Source organism: Polistes fuscatus, unplaced genomic scaffold (assembly GCF_010416935.1).
Source record: "Polistes fuscatus isolate 324 unplaced genomic scaffold, CU_Pfus_HIC Scaffold9, whole genome shotgun sequence".
Classification (NCBI taxonomy): Eukaryota; Metazoa; Arthropoda; class Insecta; order Hymenoptera; family Vespidae; genus Polistes; species Polistes fuscatus.
This window is the reverse complement of record NW_025113173.1, coordinates 6,226,278-6,240,980: the sequence shown is the minus strand read 5'-3', so window position 1 is coordinate 6,240,980 and position 14,703 is coordinate 6,226,278. Positions and strand designations below refer to the sequence as shown.

Sequence of the window (14,703 nt, the reverse complement as noted above, 5' to 3'; positions counted from 1 at the left end):
AAATTTCATCTAACGCAATGCACGTACCTAGGTAGATATTGCATATACTTGTTTTACCATTTCTTCTCTGAAGTTATGTGAACTAGTGATACAACTCAAGCATTGGTAGAACTAAAAACAAGTAACCTCCATCTCTATCTCTTTCTCTTTCTCTCCCATATATATATATATATCCAACGGAGTTCTGGATATTAAAAATAAATAAATAATCGCGTTACTGGTGTTGTTTCTTCCATCACTTGTTCCTTCCTATCTATGTTATTTTCTACGCAATTTCTGACAGCGACTTTACAAGCATACTCATGAAAACTTTAATCGCGCACAAATAGAAAAGAAGAACGAGTTGTGATATTTTATCTTTTAATTAAACAATTTATCTTTTCATTTGCATTACATTGGTCAACGTTCAAATAAAAATATAAAATGCGTTTAATCCGATTAGCAGCAGAATTAGATTTTAATAATAATAAATATAATTGTTTTATAAAAATGTTAAATATTTGTAAAATCCGTTCGATGTGTAATGCAAATGTAAAAGAAAATCTATCGAGTACTTAAATTAGTTATGCTTAGTAAGACGATCGATCTTCTATGAAAAAAAGAAAAAAAAAGTGCAGTAGCATTGGAACGTGACGTAGGTCAAATTTAAAATAAAAATAAAAGCATTCATTGGGCAAATGCAACAAGCGAGTATTTTTGCGAGTATTTCTGCGAATTTTTCAATGCTAGTCACGTCAAAGGATATCTATGTAACTATAGTCGACGTGTCCCGCATGAATCCGCAGAAAGAGATTGTTTCCACTTGGAGGAGTAAACGTAATCATGTAATGTAGGTACGCGTGGATGATAGTAAGTAGGGATAGTATGGAAATCTAACATAGAATTTAATGAGGAATTCAATGACAAAGGTAAATGAATTATTGTCCGTGCAAACAACTTTTTTTTTTATTTTTTTTTAAAAAAAGAAAAAATTGAAAAAGAAGATAATGAAGATGAATTAAGAAAGGGACTAGGTTGAATATAAAAGTAAATAATAATCAAGATGTATACACTGTTTGCCTCTCTTGGAACGTTCATGGTTATTTGCATGAACAATTTATCTTTTATGCTTGAAAAATACAACTGTAAATATACATTTTCGTTAGAGGGACGTTACACCACCACGCGCCATTGTCGTTTCTTGCCGACCGACGAATTTAGACTTTTAAATGAGTTATTCGATCGTCCGTTTCATGGACCCAAGTGTATACCATCTTTATACTACCTTCGATGTTCTACGTTTTTTCTCTCTGTATACATTTTATAAAGTATTTATATTTCTATATATTTAAAAGTTTATATTATTTCAAATTGAAGTTATATTTATTTAAAAATTTATTCAATATATATATATATTTGTTTTTTTTATTCTAACCATCTGCTACTTACTAGCTGAAAATAAATTTATATTTGAGGTATGCACTATACTTAACTTTCGTTCATGGAAAATCAATTTCATTTTCCCGACACCCCGTTATACCGTTTTACAATGCGTTTATCGTTATATTCTCTAAGACTTACGTTAATAGGCAAAACTCTCTTAAAATTCTCTTAACGATCAACATAAATTCACGAGCCAGCAAACAAGAACGTAACAATCCAGCGGTGTTCTTAAGTATAACATAAAAATATATGCTATTATATGACAAATAACGATTACAACGTTAGATGAAAAAATATTTAATTAACTTTGTAAATGTATTACAAGGTATATTAGAAGGTATTCAAGTTAACAACATTGTATTATACTCCGTTTAGTAGGTTCGTACCTTTAGTATTTGGGTTATGGGGTGTGGCTGTGAAAGCCCTATGGGACTGTCGCAAGTCTGCGTTTCACCTATATGTATATATATATATAGTTTTCTAGTATGTCTTTGACTTTTCCATTTTGCGAATGATATCAGATTAAATTACGATCTGACGTAACGAGTTACAACAAGGACATGCGTTTCGCTCTTATCTTACAACATTTTAATCATATCACCTTGTGAATCGTGAATTTTGATATTTCGCAATATGAAATATGTGCAATGTAAAACAGAAAATGTACAATGCACGCAGGGGGGATAAGAGGTGAAGAACACAATCGTTATCGTTTGGTTTATTACGAATGAAGAGAATATTGCAAGGCGTTATTCTAAGGTCGTTTATCCCTAGTATTCTATTAGATTAATGAGAACCCGTTGATAGGAGTGACTAACGAAGAAGAGAATCTTTCATTAATATTCTTCCTTCTCTTTCTCTTTCTCCTGTCCCTTCTTCGTCCTGTACCGTCATCTAAAAGCCCTAAGCTTCGTCACTCACAACGAGTTACGAGGGTTTCTCGTTGGCGCACGTTTTACAAGGCACATTTCTAAAAGAGAATAGTTATCGACGAAATGGTTACGGTTGAGTAAAAGCTATTTCATCGTGGCATTCAATTTCACGAGCTTCCTTTAAGACGTCACCTAACGTGTTCGTTCGAGTTATTGAAAAGATAACTGACCTTTTGTCGTTAAATATTATACCATAGATTATAATATATGATAACGTTTACGAAGAAACTAGTGTAATTCCATTATTTGGGAAAAAAAAAAAAAAAATAAAACAAAGCTTAAAATGAAGTAATTAGGCTTATAATTAAGTATGAACTTTTTACTTGTGAGAATAAATTTATAGTCGAGGCTTGAAAATAATTTCAACCGAATAATTGTTTCCCCGCGAGAACGATTTTCTTTCCTATTATTTTTTTTCCTCGTATCCTGTAGGAAAAATAACTGGAAACACGGTAAGCTATTTTTTCGAGCGAATAATAAAGTTCTTTCTCTTGATAAAAACCGCAAATCGTTATCCTATAAAAATTTTCCTTGAAAAAAGAAAAAGAAAAAAAAAAAAAGAAAAATAATTTCATCTTACTCTCTTTTTCTACATAATTAATATTTCCGATATTTGAAGAAGAGATCTAGAAGAAGAGTTGTTAGTTTTACTGGAAGCTACGACTATAAACCGATGTTTTTCGGGGTCACTGACTGAAGCTCTGCCAAAAGTTCAAAATAAAAAGAAATAGACGAGGAGGGGGCGATGCAATAACACTTGGCTCGAAGGTTAAGGGCAGAAGAGAAGATTCGCATGCTTCGAAGCAATGAGCCAGTAATACACGTTTCTCCTGTACAATGGTAAATACAAAGTAGAGATAAGGTGGGGAGAGAGGGAAGGAATAAATTAGTACTGATCGATATATCGCAAAAAGAAGAAAAGAAGGAGAGAAGTTTGTGGGTGTGTAGTGGTAGGGTAAGTTGGTGCTTGGAATCCACCAAAATACATCGCGGAGTTGCGCCTGCATAATCTTTGCGAAACCCTTTTAGCTGTGAGCCCTTTTTGCCCGAGATTTATGTGCTCGAAAAGAGAAAGAGAAAGATTAAAAAAGAAACAAAAAAAGGAATGGACTGAGAGAAATAAGGCAGAGAGAAAGATAAAGGAAATAAAAGGGACAGAAAAAGAAATGAAAACGTTGCGATAAAATGCGAATCGTTCTAGAAAAAAGTCTTTCCTTTAAACGATTTAACGTTAAAGAAAAATATACGATCTTAAAGAAATGATGTCGTCGAGAATTAAGAAGTTCACGGACAATGGAAATAAAAAGGGATGACCTTTGTTTTTTCTTTTTTTTGAATAATCTAATCAAAGAATTACCGATCTCTTTGCTGCATTTCTCTAATACTTATAAGTTATTCGTGTTTACGTTTGAAATTATTTTATCTTTGTTACTTACTTCTATTTTACGCGAATAAATTTCATTAGTTTTATTTATATTTTGAATTTTGGAACATTACATTTTATATGAAAATTATGCATATGTTAAATAACGAAGTAATAATTCGAGAGAGAAAATAATATCTCTTATACTAAAGAAAATTTATATGCGACTTGTTAGAAACTAGTATATCGCGAGATAATATTGCGCGACCAATCCTCTATGTTTATAAATTATATTATAAGATTACGGATCTCTCGAATTTCTCTCTATGATCGTTTCTCGGAGAAGCATGAAATTCGACCTAATTAGGATTCCACTATCCGCAGAATAACGTCTACTAAAATATCGATTCTCGGTTTGTTCAATTCTAATGCTTCCTATTCTCGTATTTTTAAGTATTTCTGTTAAGTATTATATAACGAAGCTTACAAAATAATAAATAATAAAATAGCATGAACAGATTCTATTAAAAAAAAAAAAAAAAAAAAAAAAATTAAATGAATTTACGTAGGAAAAGTAAATAAAATTACGTACAAGTATAATTATTGATTCATCCTATATTATATATAGTATACATAAAACCAACGTGATATATATACAGGTACTTAAATAATGCACCAGATCTTTTTTTGATTATGAATCGCCAGTTGCAGAGCTCGAGGGAATGAGAGTGCTTTTTAAGACCCATCTTGATTAACGATTTCGGTGGTCGCACGCGATCTTTAATTCTACGATTGTACATGATCGTACATTTTCTTTCACTAATTTTGATCGACATGAACAGATTTAACACCTAATATTTACTTACAACCCATTCATTTTCAATGAAATACAAGTCCTTGGAACCTAAATTATCTTTTCGCGTACTTTGCATTTACATTAACGTATATAAATAAATTTAATCATTTCTATATTTTTCAAACAAACTACAACGTTTATTATTAATTTTTTATGATCTCAAAATAAAAATTAAAAAAATAATAAATGTTCCTAATTATGCGTTCCTTGTTTTATATCATATATCATTAAATATTGTCAATGTTCTAAAGCTAATGAACATGAACATTCCAACACAAATGACAACGTAATAATTATGAACCGATACGATAAGTTGACAAGTCAAAATATAAAATAATAGTTAAACTTGAATGTAAGTACCTATCGTGAAATTCAACGATCGAGATAACGACTGTTAAGTTAGTAATTTTCCGTAAAAGGAAACAAGCAACGGTTCCAGTTTACCAAAGGAGCAGCAGCAATAGCTATCGTTAAACAACGATGAAACATCGCTGCTCTCGCAATTCTCATTATTATTCACGATACGGTGTCTCTCTTTAACACGAGTATTAACTTTCCAATATAAATTGGTCACGTTGTATCGCTAAAATATTTTAACCGCAAAACTAACTCGAATAAATGATGTTATATATTTTCTTTACTCTGGTAATCATTTTAAACGTGTCGTTGTAATTACGCGCATTAAGAAATCCTGTCCAAATAAAAAGAGAGAGAGAGAGAGAAAAAAGAAAAAAGATAAATAAATAAATAAATAAATAAATAAAAGTAATCACCGCGAAAAGCTAACCGAGTTTATCACCGATATTTGTTCTCGCTCGGAAACGATGCTACTGCGAAATGGTGTGCATTAATTATTTACGACCAAGTAACTGGCATGCGAGAATATTTCTATATGTGGATACGTACAGGTATATATGTATATAGGCGTATGTTTGTAATGTGAGAACATGCGGGTTCAAAGAGAGACATCAACGGAGTTAAACTTTAGCGAATACACACCTGTGTTTGACACGTTTCTCTTCGTTATTTTCTAGTTTTTAAAGTAAACCATGTTTCTCATTTTTTAATTCGGGAAATACAAAAATGTTATCTTTTCCTTTTTTTTTTTCTTCTTTTCTTTTGTGAATTCTTGAATTTGTTATGAATATTTGATCCTGTTCAAGAGAGTAGAAATTTTACATACTTTTTGTTCCCAACTATCGGGTGTAAATAGAACGTAACCATGCTTCGTGAATATGTATATATTGTTACGGTATTTCGCCTAGTACGAAAAATTCTGGCTGTATATTGTATATCTATCAGGTGAGATGTTACAATAAAGGACTCTTTGAAGGGAGTCTTATCGAATCGACAAAGACACCCATTGTATGTTGCAGATTTTATGGATTCGATCGATCCTCTCTCTATGGATTCGGCTTACTTCGACCTAAAAATATAATGTCCTCAAAGAATATATAGTAACATTTATAGCATACATATATATCTATATATAGATACATATACGTATGTATAGACTTACGTTACAGAGAACGATAAGGGAATTTAGACGAATAGAATCGATTCGAGTTTACCAAGCGGTCTTTCAAGAGAGAAAAAATAAAAGTTCATCGATTGTTCACTTTCGCGAATAGCTTATTTCGCTCTGATTTATTTTACATCAACCTTGTATCCTTTTACATTAAAGCTTTTTCACTTTTAATTACAGATTTGATTCGATTCTATCTTTGCTTTGAAAAAAAGTTTAATAAAGACACACACACACACACACACACATACTTTGTTAAAAAATTAAAATAACGATGAACAGTTTTTAGTATACATCTATTTGCCACAGACAAAACATGGAACGGTTAACGTAGCATACACATACAGGGCAAGAACAATACCGTAACGAGCATCGTTCGTGCACGAAACGCAGCACCAATTCTGTGGAAACAAAAGATAAAGCTCTCCTATATAAGAACGATGTATGCACGGCGCTCGTGAATAAATGTTTAGAGAGAAAGAGAGAGAGAGAGAGAGAGAAATCCGGCAAATCTAATACGATTTTTCATGCTACGAATTCTCCCGGAAAATTTTCTCTCGCTATCAGGCAATATAAACCGTCAATATAATTCGAACGAAGGCTATTACTACGATCGACCTCCTTTTCTTCTTCCATCTTCTTACACATAGATGTATGACCGTTCAAGTTTGTACGAGTACGAGAGAGTCCTTTAATAGAGGTGTCCGCCTACTCGATGAAAAATGGAATCGTCTTTATTAAACTTGAATCCACCTTTAAATTCTAGCTAGTTAAACTTCTTCTTTTGTTTCTAATCATTTATCTAAATATAAATAACTTTTGTGCCAATTAATTAATTCAACAACATAAAATGATGCAATTAAGTATGTAAGAAAATTTACATCGAAATTGTGTGAGATAGAAGAGAAAGAGAGGAAGAGAGAAAGAACTACTAGACTAGTTTAGCGATTGTGAGATTCGATAAAAAATGACGAATGGTGCTAGAATAAAAAATACGGACGGCTTGAATATAGTGATAGATTGACAAGGACAGATATATATATATTAGCAGAACAGATGCTCTGACCCGACACTCGCTTGCTGCTGCTGCTAGCCAAAATAAACAACCTCGGCAGTGCTAACGACGGCGAAATCGATGCCGAAATTTCCGAGTTAGCTGACTGGTTAGCTAGGCTAGCTTGGCTAGGCCATCGAGCGGTTCAATGGATAAGCCTGATGCCGTGACGCGAGCCAATAAGACATTGGGGGTATTCGAGCAAAAGGAAGGGCAGAAACCACTACCCCTTATGAAGAAACAACAACCCTTTTCGTTGGCCATTCCTATTCTTTGACGTATGTACGTACGAGCAACGATCGAAACAACCGGATAAGGAATTAACTTTTAATCCTTGATACGTGACTCTTACGAACATTATGCAATAGAACAATGATTTTTTTACTTTTCCAGATTTTATCAAGAAAAATGATGTCTCGGTTTGTAAGCATTGCTTGAAAATTGAATTAAATACTGCAATCGGTTGATATCGATCGATCTTATTCAAACTCTAATGAGAAAAGAAAATATTGATCGTATATAATCCCGAATCGCGTGAAAGTATCGATATCAAAATTGTATTCCTAGAAAAATAAGATTATTATAATTCGTAAGACATTTTAATACCATTAATTTTATATTCGATAAATTTCGTAATAATATCGCGATTAATTGTAGATTACGCTAAAATTTAAACGAAAAGAGATGAAATAAATCGATAAAAAGAATACTATTATATATCGATCATGGTTGTGTCCCGAATCACGTGAGGGATTTCTCTAGCACGCGACTTTAGCATGAACGTGTAGGACGACGTTCGCGTTTTCTGATTACGGTCAAGTGCGAATGTCACGGGTTCAACCTTCGCGTGGCATTATTGCAAAATTGCCCTCGAGAAGGTCTAAAGTCGTTGCTACCGTTGCTATTGCTGACCAGTTCCAGAATGGATAATAGGAGAGAAGGAGAGGGTTGAGGGGAAGTTGTAGTTTGTGTAGGATGGGGTTGCTTGGTTAATGGAAGGTGGTGCAGCCGGAGAACTTTACTTTCTGTGGCATCGTTTTGAACCGTTAGCAATACTAGCTGTATATATGCATGCATGCATGCATGCATGAATGTATGTATGTGCGTAGACCGCTATCGCGACCGCCATCAACGCTCCCTTTTCCTGGCTGGCCCTTCTGCCGACCAACGTTGTACACTTTTTTTCTTTTCTCTCTTACAAAATCAATAACGAGAGCTGCACTTCGCTGAAGGCGTTGATAAACGAAAGTCGTCTACGATTGGATCGATCGACGAACAAGATTTTTCAATCTATTCCCGAAAGTTAATCGTGATTAAGATAGACGATCAAGACAGAGTATTTGTAAAGACGTTAAAACTTGCTGAGCTCACTGATGATTGGTCAAATACAATTTTGTAGATTTTACTTGAAATTTGTTTTAAGAACTGAAAGTATATACTTTTAAGTAAGAATCCAAATACCTATTGTAAAACATTGTAAAATGTATTATACGAATACATATATTCGTACAAAATTGATCTCTGCTAATTTTTCTACTACGAATAAATAATAATAAATAAAAATAAAAGTATTTTCAATTACAGTATATGCTAACTCTCATCATACTTGTTGTATATCCCAAAAAGATATTCAAAATATGCATCGATAAAACTTCTGAACGATTCCTTTATCAGTTCGACCAAATCATCATACTTCTTACACGTACCTAACAAGACGTTAAAATATACACGATTAACAATTTTTTTTTTGAAGTTATACTTCTTTTAGCGCGTTGGGGAAAATGTAATTGGGAGTGATTTGGTTCCGAGCGTCTGGGAAAATGACACCATGAAGTTTGTCGGTATTTACGACGCGCGGCAAAGAGCGATTTTAAGTTTACGGCATGAAGTAGTTGTCTTCTCTTCTTCTTCCCCTTTTTTTCTCAAGCGGGTCACCCATCCAAATACTAATCGTACTCAGTGCTGCTTTACTTAAATGATCGATTGAAAACTAATGCTCTAACCAAGCCATGGCTGTTGACGCGTGAAGTAATTCGATATATCTCTCTTATATTAAGTGTAGACTGATATCTATATTTTTATTTTATTTTTTTTTTTATTCCTTTTTTATTCTTTCTTATATATATAATATATCGATCAATTGAAAGTATTTTTCTTTTCTTTTTTATACTTACTTCTTCAAGATGCATCGTTGTTTACTGCAAAAGATGACTATTACAACTATATTACTGTGCAAGCGGATGTGCATATGGAAAATTCTTCTATGCCGTGTTATCATCGTATAACATCAAACAACATTACATTAACAAACATGGATTAAAGTTCACGATCTCGAGCACGAAAAAATCAATATTTAGCTGACGCTTCGATTATACATGTATTACCTAATCAAGACATTGTACCGGATGAAGAACGCAATTCTTTAAACCGAGACACAAACATGGATCAGGAATTACGTCAATCAGATGTACCCTCTACTTATTGTATCTCTTCAGACCAGTTAGTAATTAATCATTCCACTGGCGAGCAAATTCACGACATCATTCCACTGGCGACAATATACACGATAATCAAATTCACGACAAAGTTGAACAAAATGATTTCAGCGAACACATTCCTTTAGAAGAGAGTCTTACTGCGTACCAAAAGACATTAATGTGGGATGAAGAACAATATTTACGTATTGCACCTGGCGAAGAAAATACATCTCAAAGTTTATTATTTGATGAATTTTTTTTCTTCTTATTTCATATTGAAGTTATACTTCTTTTTGCGCGTTGGAGAAAATGTAATGGGGTGTGATTTTTTTTATTTCTTATTATAATTAAACCCTTCTTCTTCCTTATGTAGAAATAAATAAGATTATACTTAGTTTTTTGAAGATATTTTTGAGGTTTTTGATGATATATTCGTTTTGGTACGGCAAAGAAGTATAACTTCTTACGTGCGTACATAAGTACACACACAATTTTTTTTTTTTTAAGAAAATGTTTCGCACTTGTACTTGAATGGATTTCGTATAACGTATTGAAGTGCTTAATCTCAGGAGAAATAGGAAGAACGAGGGAGAGAGAAGGAAATGAAAGGAGCAATCATTGTGGAAAGGGACTTTGCAAGAGGATCGATCGATCGGTTATTGGAATCGAAAGGAATCCTAATTGTCACGGATAATCCGATTAGTCGGCTACGGAATAATATACTCGGAAAACATGATGCATCTGGTGTTGTCGTCGTCGTGCGAATTCATCGGCTTGAAAAGCTAAGAGGTTAAGCCTATCGACACGTTACAAGAGAAAGAAAGTAAAAGAGAAAGAAAGTAAAAGAGAAAGAAGGAGAGAGAGGGAGAGATCATCCCCCTTCCGACGATTTCCACTCGTTGCAGCCTCCAATTATGGACCACGACGTGACGATTGTATGTACAAACGCATTAGTCTTTTTTCTTCTTTTTAAATGCTTTTCCAATATTTTTTTTTCTCATAGATTTTGATCGTTTACGAATATTCTTTTTGTTTAACAATTGTTTCTACGATTTTATAAAAGCTCTTACTCCTTCTTTAATAACTTATATTGAGCGAACTGAATATAAATGAAATGTTATGTTAGGAAATGCGCCATAAAGCGCATTTATAGTCAGCGTTTTATCGATGACATTATCTTTATACATATATATCCATATGATATTTCTAAATCCATCTAGAGAAAGAAGTATAAGAAAAGGTTATAGATAAACGAAATGATGTATTGGTTATATCGAGGAGTGATAATAAAATTGCTTTCTATAATAAACAAACTGAGAACTTAATCAAACGCAAATTCAATTCTCCGACAAGGTTAGTACGTTTTACGACTTTGGATATATGAAAGATAAAAAAAGAGTCTAGCTCGCTAGAGGAATGAGGAGGGATAGGAGGGGCTTGCAATACAAATACTGATTTTGCATACAATACACGATGTGAAAAACGTTTAATCATGCATCTAGCGCGATTCTCGTTAATATCGATAAATAGATGACGAATGCTTCGATAGTAAACACATATACATATATATTACGATCGTGCGTCTATATATATATGTATATGGATACACACAGGTGTTCCTCGTTTTATTTCAACGTTGAGTTGCATTTGACAAGTTCTACAAAGACTCTTCCACGAAACATTTTTGAGAAACGAAAAAAATAAATATAGAAAGAACCCTCCTACGTGTAAGTCCTAATCGTATATGATAATTCTGAAGATTAGATTCCCCTATATCCATTTCATATTTCACTTTTTTTTCTTTTTCCTTACCTGAAGAAGGTGATATCCTCTTTAACAATAGGATCCACAAAATAATAAAAAGAAACGGGAAAAATCGCGTCACTGGATCTTTCATGACTATGGTACACTTTTCAAATCACGATAATCACTTTTTTATTGATGTTGTTGTTGTTGTTGCTGTTATTACTATAAAAAATGTACTTTTATCATTTCTAAAGTCTCACATTGCATTCTCTCTTTGATCTGATTAAATGGAAATGTCGAATGAAAAAAAAAAGAAGAAGAATATTTTCATCGTATAGGTCTTATTTCTCTAATACGAATTAATATACAGGGAAAAAAAAATATTACGAAGGTATCGTAAAATGTAAAAGATCGTAAAAGGCAGCTGTTACATAGGTATATTCATACGTGCGATGGCGTGTAAAGAGATCATCGCGTGAAGTGTCGTAACGTGAAAGTGTCTCTAGTCTCTTTTCTCTAATGTAATAAGTTTCTTTTTTGTTTTTATTTTATTTTCCTATACAGTGAGAAAAAGAAATATTTCTTGGCAAAGGAAAAAGAGGAAATAGAAAATAAAAGAAAAAAAAAAAAAGAAAGATTAGGGCATAAATCGAACCCGATGAACGATGCGATAAGTGATATTGAATAGAAAGAGATAAAGAGAAAGAGACGGAGAAAGAGAGTAAATAAAAAGATTATAAAGAACTACCTTTCGATAATTTTTGTTGAAGGTAAAAATAAATGTTCGAAAATTGATTAATCGTTTTATAAGACTAATATGAAATAAACTTACAGGATATAATTATTTTTTATAATTAATGCCATTTAAAATCGTACACCGTAAATTTATTAAATTTTTGCTCGATTAAGTATAGCATGATATATAGCGTGCTTAGACACACAAGACAATTTAGAAATAAATACATCATATATATATATATATAATGAGTTTAACTTGAGAGTATCAATTATAACAAAAAAAAGAAAAAAAAGAAACGCGCGTAGTTGATTGATTAAATTTGTTACGACATAACGGAAATAGAGACACTTTCTAACATAAGAATTGTTATATTACCTTGAAATGTTATCTTACTATGTTCTTTTTATTAACAATCAATGAATATAATTTCTCCTTCTTTTTTTTTTCGTTTTTTTTTTTCTTTAATTCACGTTGTACATTAATTAATGAAAAATCGATCGCCGCGAATTTGAGGAACAAAACGTCGTTCGTATTTGAAGATACTGCCAACAACAACTACTTAATCGATGCATGTTTTCTTTATCCCTTCTATGCGACGACGAAATGTTTGACGATCAAAGAACAAAAAAGAAAGGGAACAGAGAAGAGAGAGAAAAAGATAAACCAATGAAAAATGATATTCTCCAAATAACGAAATAAAACGAATAACAGAAGAATAAATATAGTAGTTGGACTGCGTGGACTCAGACTAAAAATCGTCGCGGCTTTAACGGCGTCAGAGCCGACACTGAACGACGTCGAGACGCCCGCCGTTATCAGAGGAAATTTTCGGCGCGTGCGCGTGAACACGCGTGCGCCCTAAAGGGATATATTCTCCCTATGGTTGCTGCTCTGGGAATAGGTGCGACCCCTCTTTTACACGTCCTTCCACGCGGGCCACGTTCTAATTATTGCGAGCCAACTTAGTTTTGGCCCGTCGAGGATACCCTCTAATGAAACCAAAGAGCTTTTTCTACGATTCTGCACAAATATATATATATATATATATTATTTAATTATATAATATATTATATATTATTTATTATATATTAATTTGTTATAGAAGAAATTTAATATATAATTACACGAAAAATAACTAATTTGATTATCGATATTTTGAATATTGGATTGACTAATACGTAATGTTGGAATTTTGTATATAAAAAAAATACTAGTGTGTTGTTCATTCAGATATTTATAATTTATATATAGACAATATTTATTGAATAATTTAATGAAAATGAAGTGTCTAGAGATTATCATATTTATCAATATTTTTAATTGTTTTTTTGTTTGTTACGACTCGATAAAGCGTGTTTATAAGTAGCTTTTATTGAATGAATGGAAATTAAAGGAAAGTTTTATTCGCGTGGTTTGGCAAAGTTCTTTAGAGGCTCGAATCGATCTGGTTTTCTCACCTTTGACCTGTAGCCGACAGGTGGTATTCAATTTCAAGTCGATAACACTACCTCCTATCTACCACTCTATACTTTTATTCTAATTCGATTAACGCATCGATTTGTAAACGAATCTCACTTTACTCTTGTCTCTTTCTATCTTGAAAATGAAGAAAATGTTTGTTTCTCCTCCTATCTCTCTTTATATCTTTCCTATTTCTTATTTTCTTTCGAAACATACTAATGGCGAGGGGTTTTAGAAAGCTTACTCTCACGTGACATAGTTTGATTTAAGGGCTTAGTAGTTCTATACGCTTTTCCAGCTTTGTATTCTTTTCACGTGGCACACCGTGGGTGCTCTGTCATTTATGATTTAGAATAGCTTTCAACCGATCGACGAAAACGCATTGACGAAGTGTTTTCACCACCTGCTTTTCTCATCTACTAGCAATGGAATATATTTTCTTTGGATTTTCGAAGAAACTTTCTAGTCTTCTTGTTAGATGAAATAAATTGTATTAAATATACATTAAAAATAAAATATAAATTGAACAAAAATCATTAAAGTTTAATTTACTGACAATTTCATTTATCTATCTGTCCATTTCTTGCCATTTTTACAATTACATTTCTACGAAATAAAATCCCCGATATACACGATATAATGTACTTATGAATTCGACCTAACGAAGTAACGTTAAATTATAAAATAATGAATATGTCGATTGAACAAATGAATCCTAATGAGACAAAAGTGAATCGTTTTTTAATAAATATCATTAGACAGGTAAATTTGGTCTGTTAGATGTTAAAACGATGCATCCGATTCACGAGAAAATAAGATAATAACCAGCTGGATAGCTGATTGGTTCTTTAGAGCAAATAGTTTAGCTTATTCCCCCTCGTTAGAACGAAACGGCCAAAAGATTAGGGAGACCAATTTCTATAATCCTCTTAAAGCATATGCTTGTTTCCACGTGTACGAAACGTAAGTATTATTACTATTTATTCTCATATTTTTCTTATACGAGAATTATTTCAATCCCGTATATAATTATAATTACTGACATTAATCGAATTGAAAATATAATAATATATAATATAAAAAAATAAAATAAAATAAAATGAAATCTCTCTACATGCAACATAAAAT

At 32.4% G+C, this 14,703-nt stretch overlaps 1 protein-coding gene across 3 annotated transcripts in view; it reads right to left on the bottom strand.

The window, feature by feature from the left end:
* LOC122525341 (proto-oncogene tyrosine-protein kinase receptor Ret) overlaps positions 1-12,900 on the bottom strand; it is a 38,115-nt gene extending 25,215 nt beyond the window's left edge. For 2 of the 3 annotated variants that reach the window (XM_043648067.1, XM_043648069.1), the window contains exons 1-2: positions 12,490-12,900; positions 11,442-11,654 (exon numbers count right to left, since the gene is read on the bottom strand). In XM_043648067.1, coding sequence (XP_043504002.1) covers positions 11,442-11,526 — 85 coding nt within the window. In that variant the 5' untranslated portion in view covers positions 11,527-11,654; positions 12,490-12,900. The remainder of the gene's footprint in view (positions 1-11,441; positions 11,655-12,489) is intronic. The other variant, XM_043648068.1, reaches the window with a different exon arrangement.
* Positions 12,901-14,703: the final 1,803 nt, after the last annotated feature.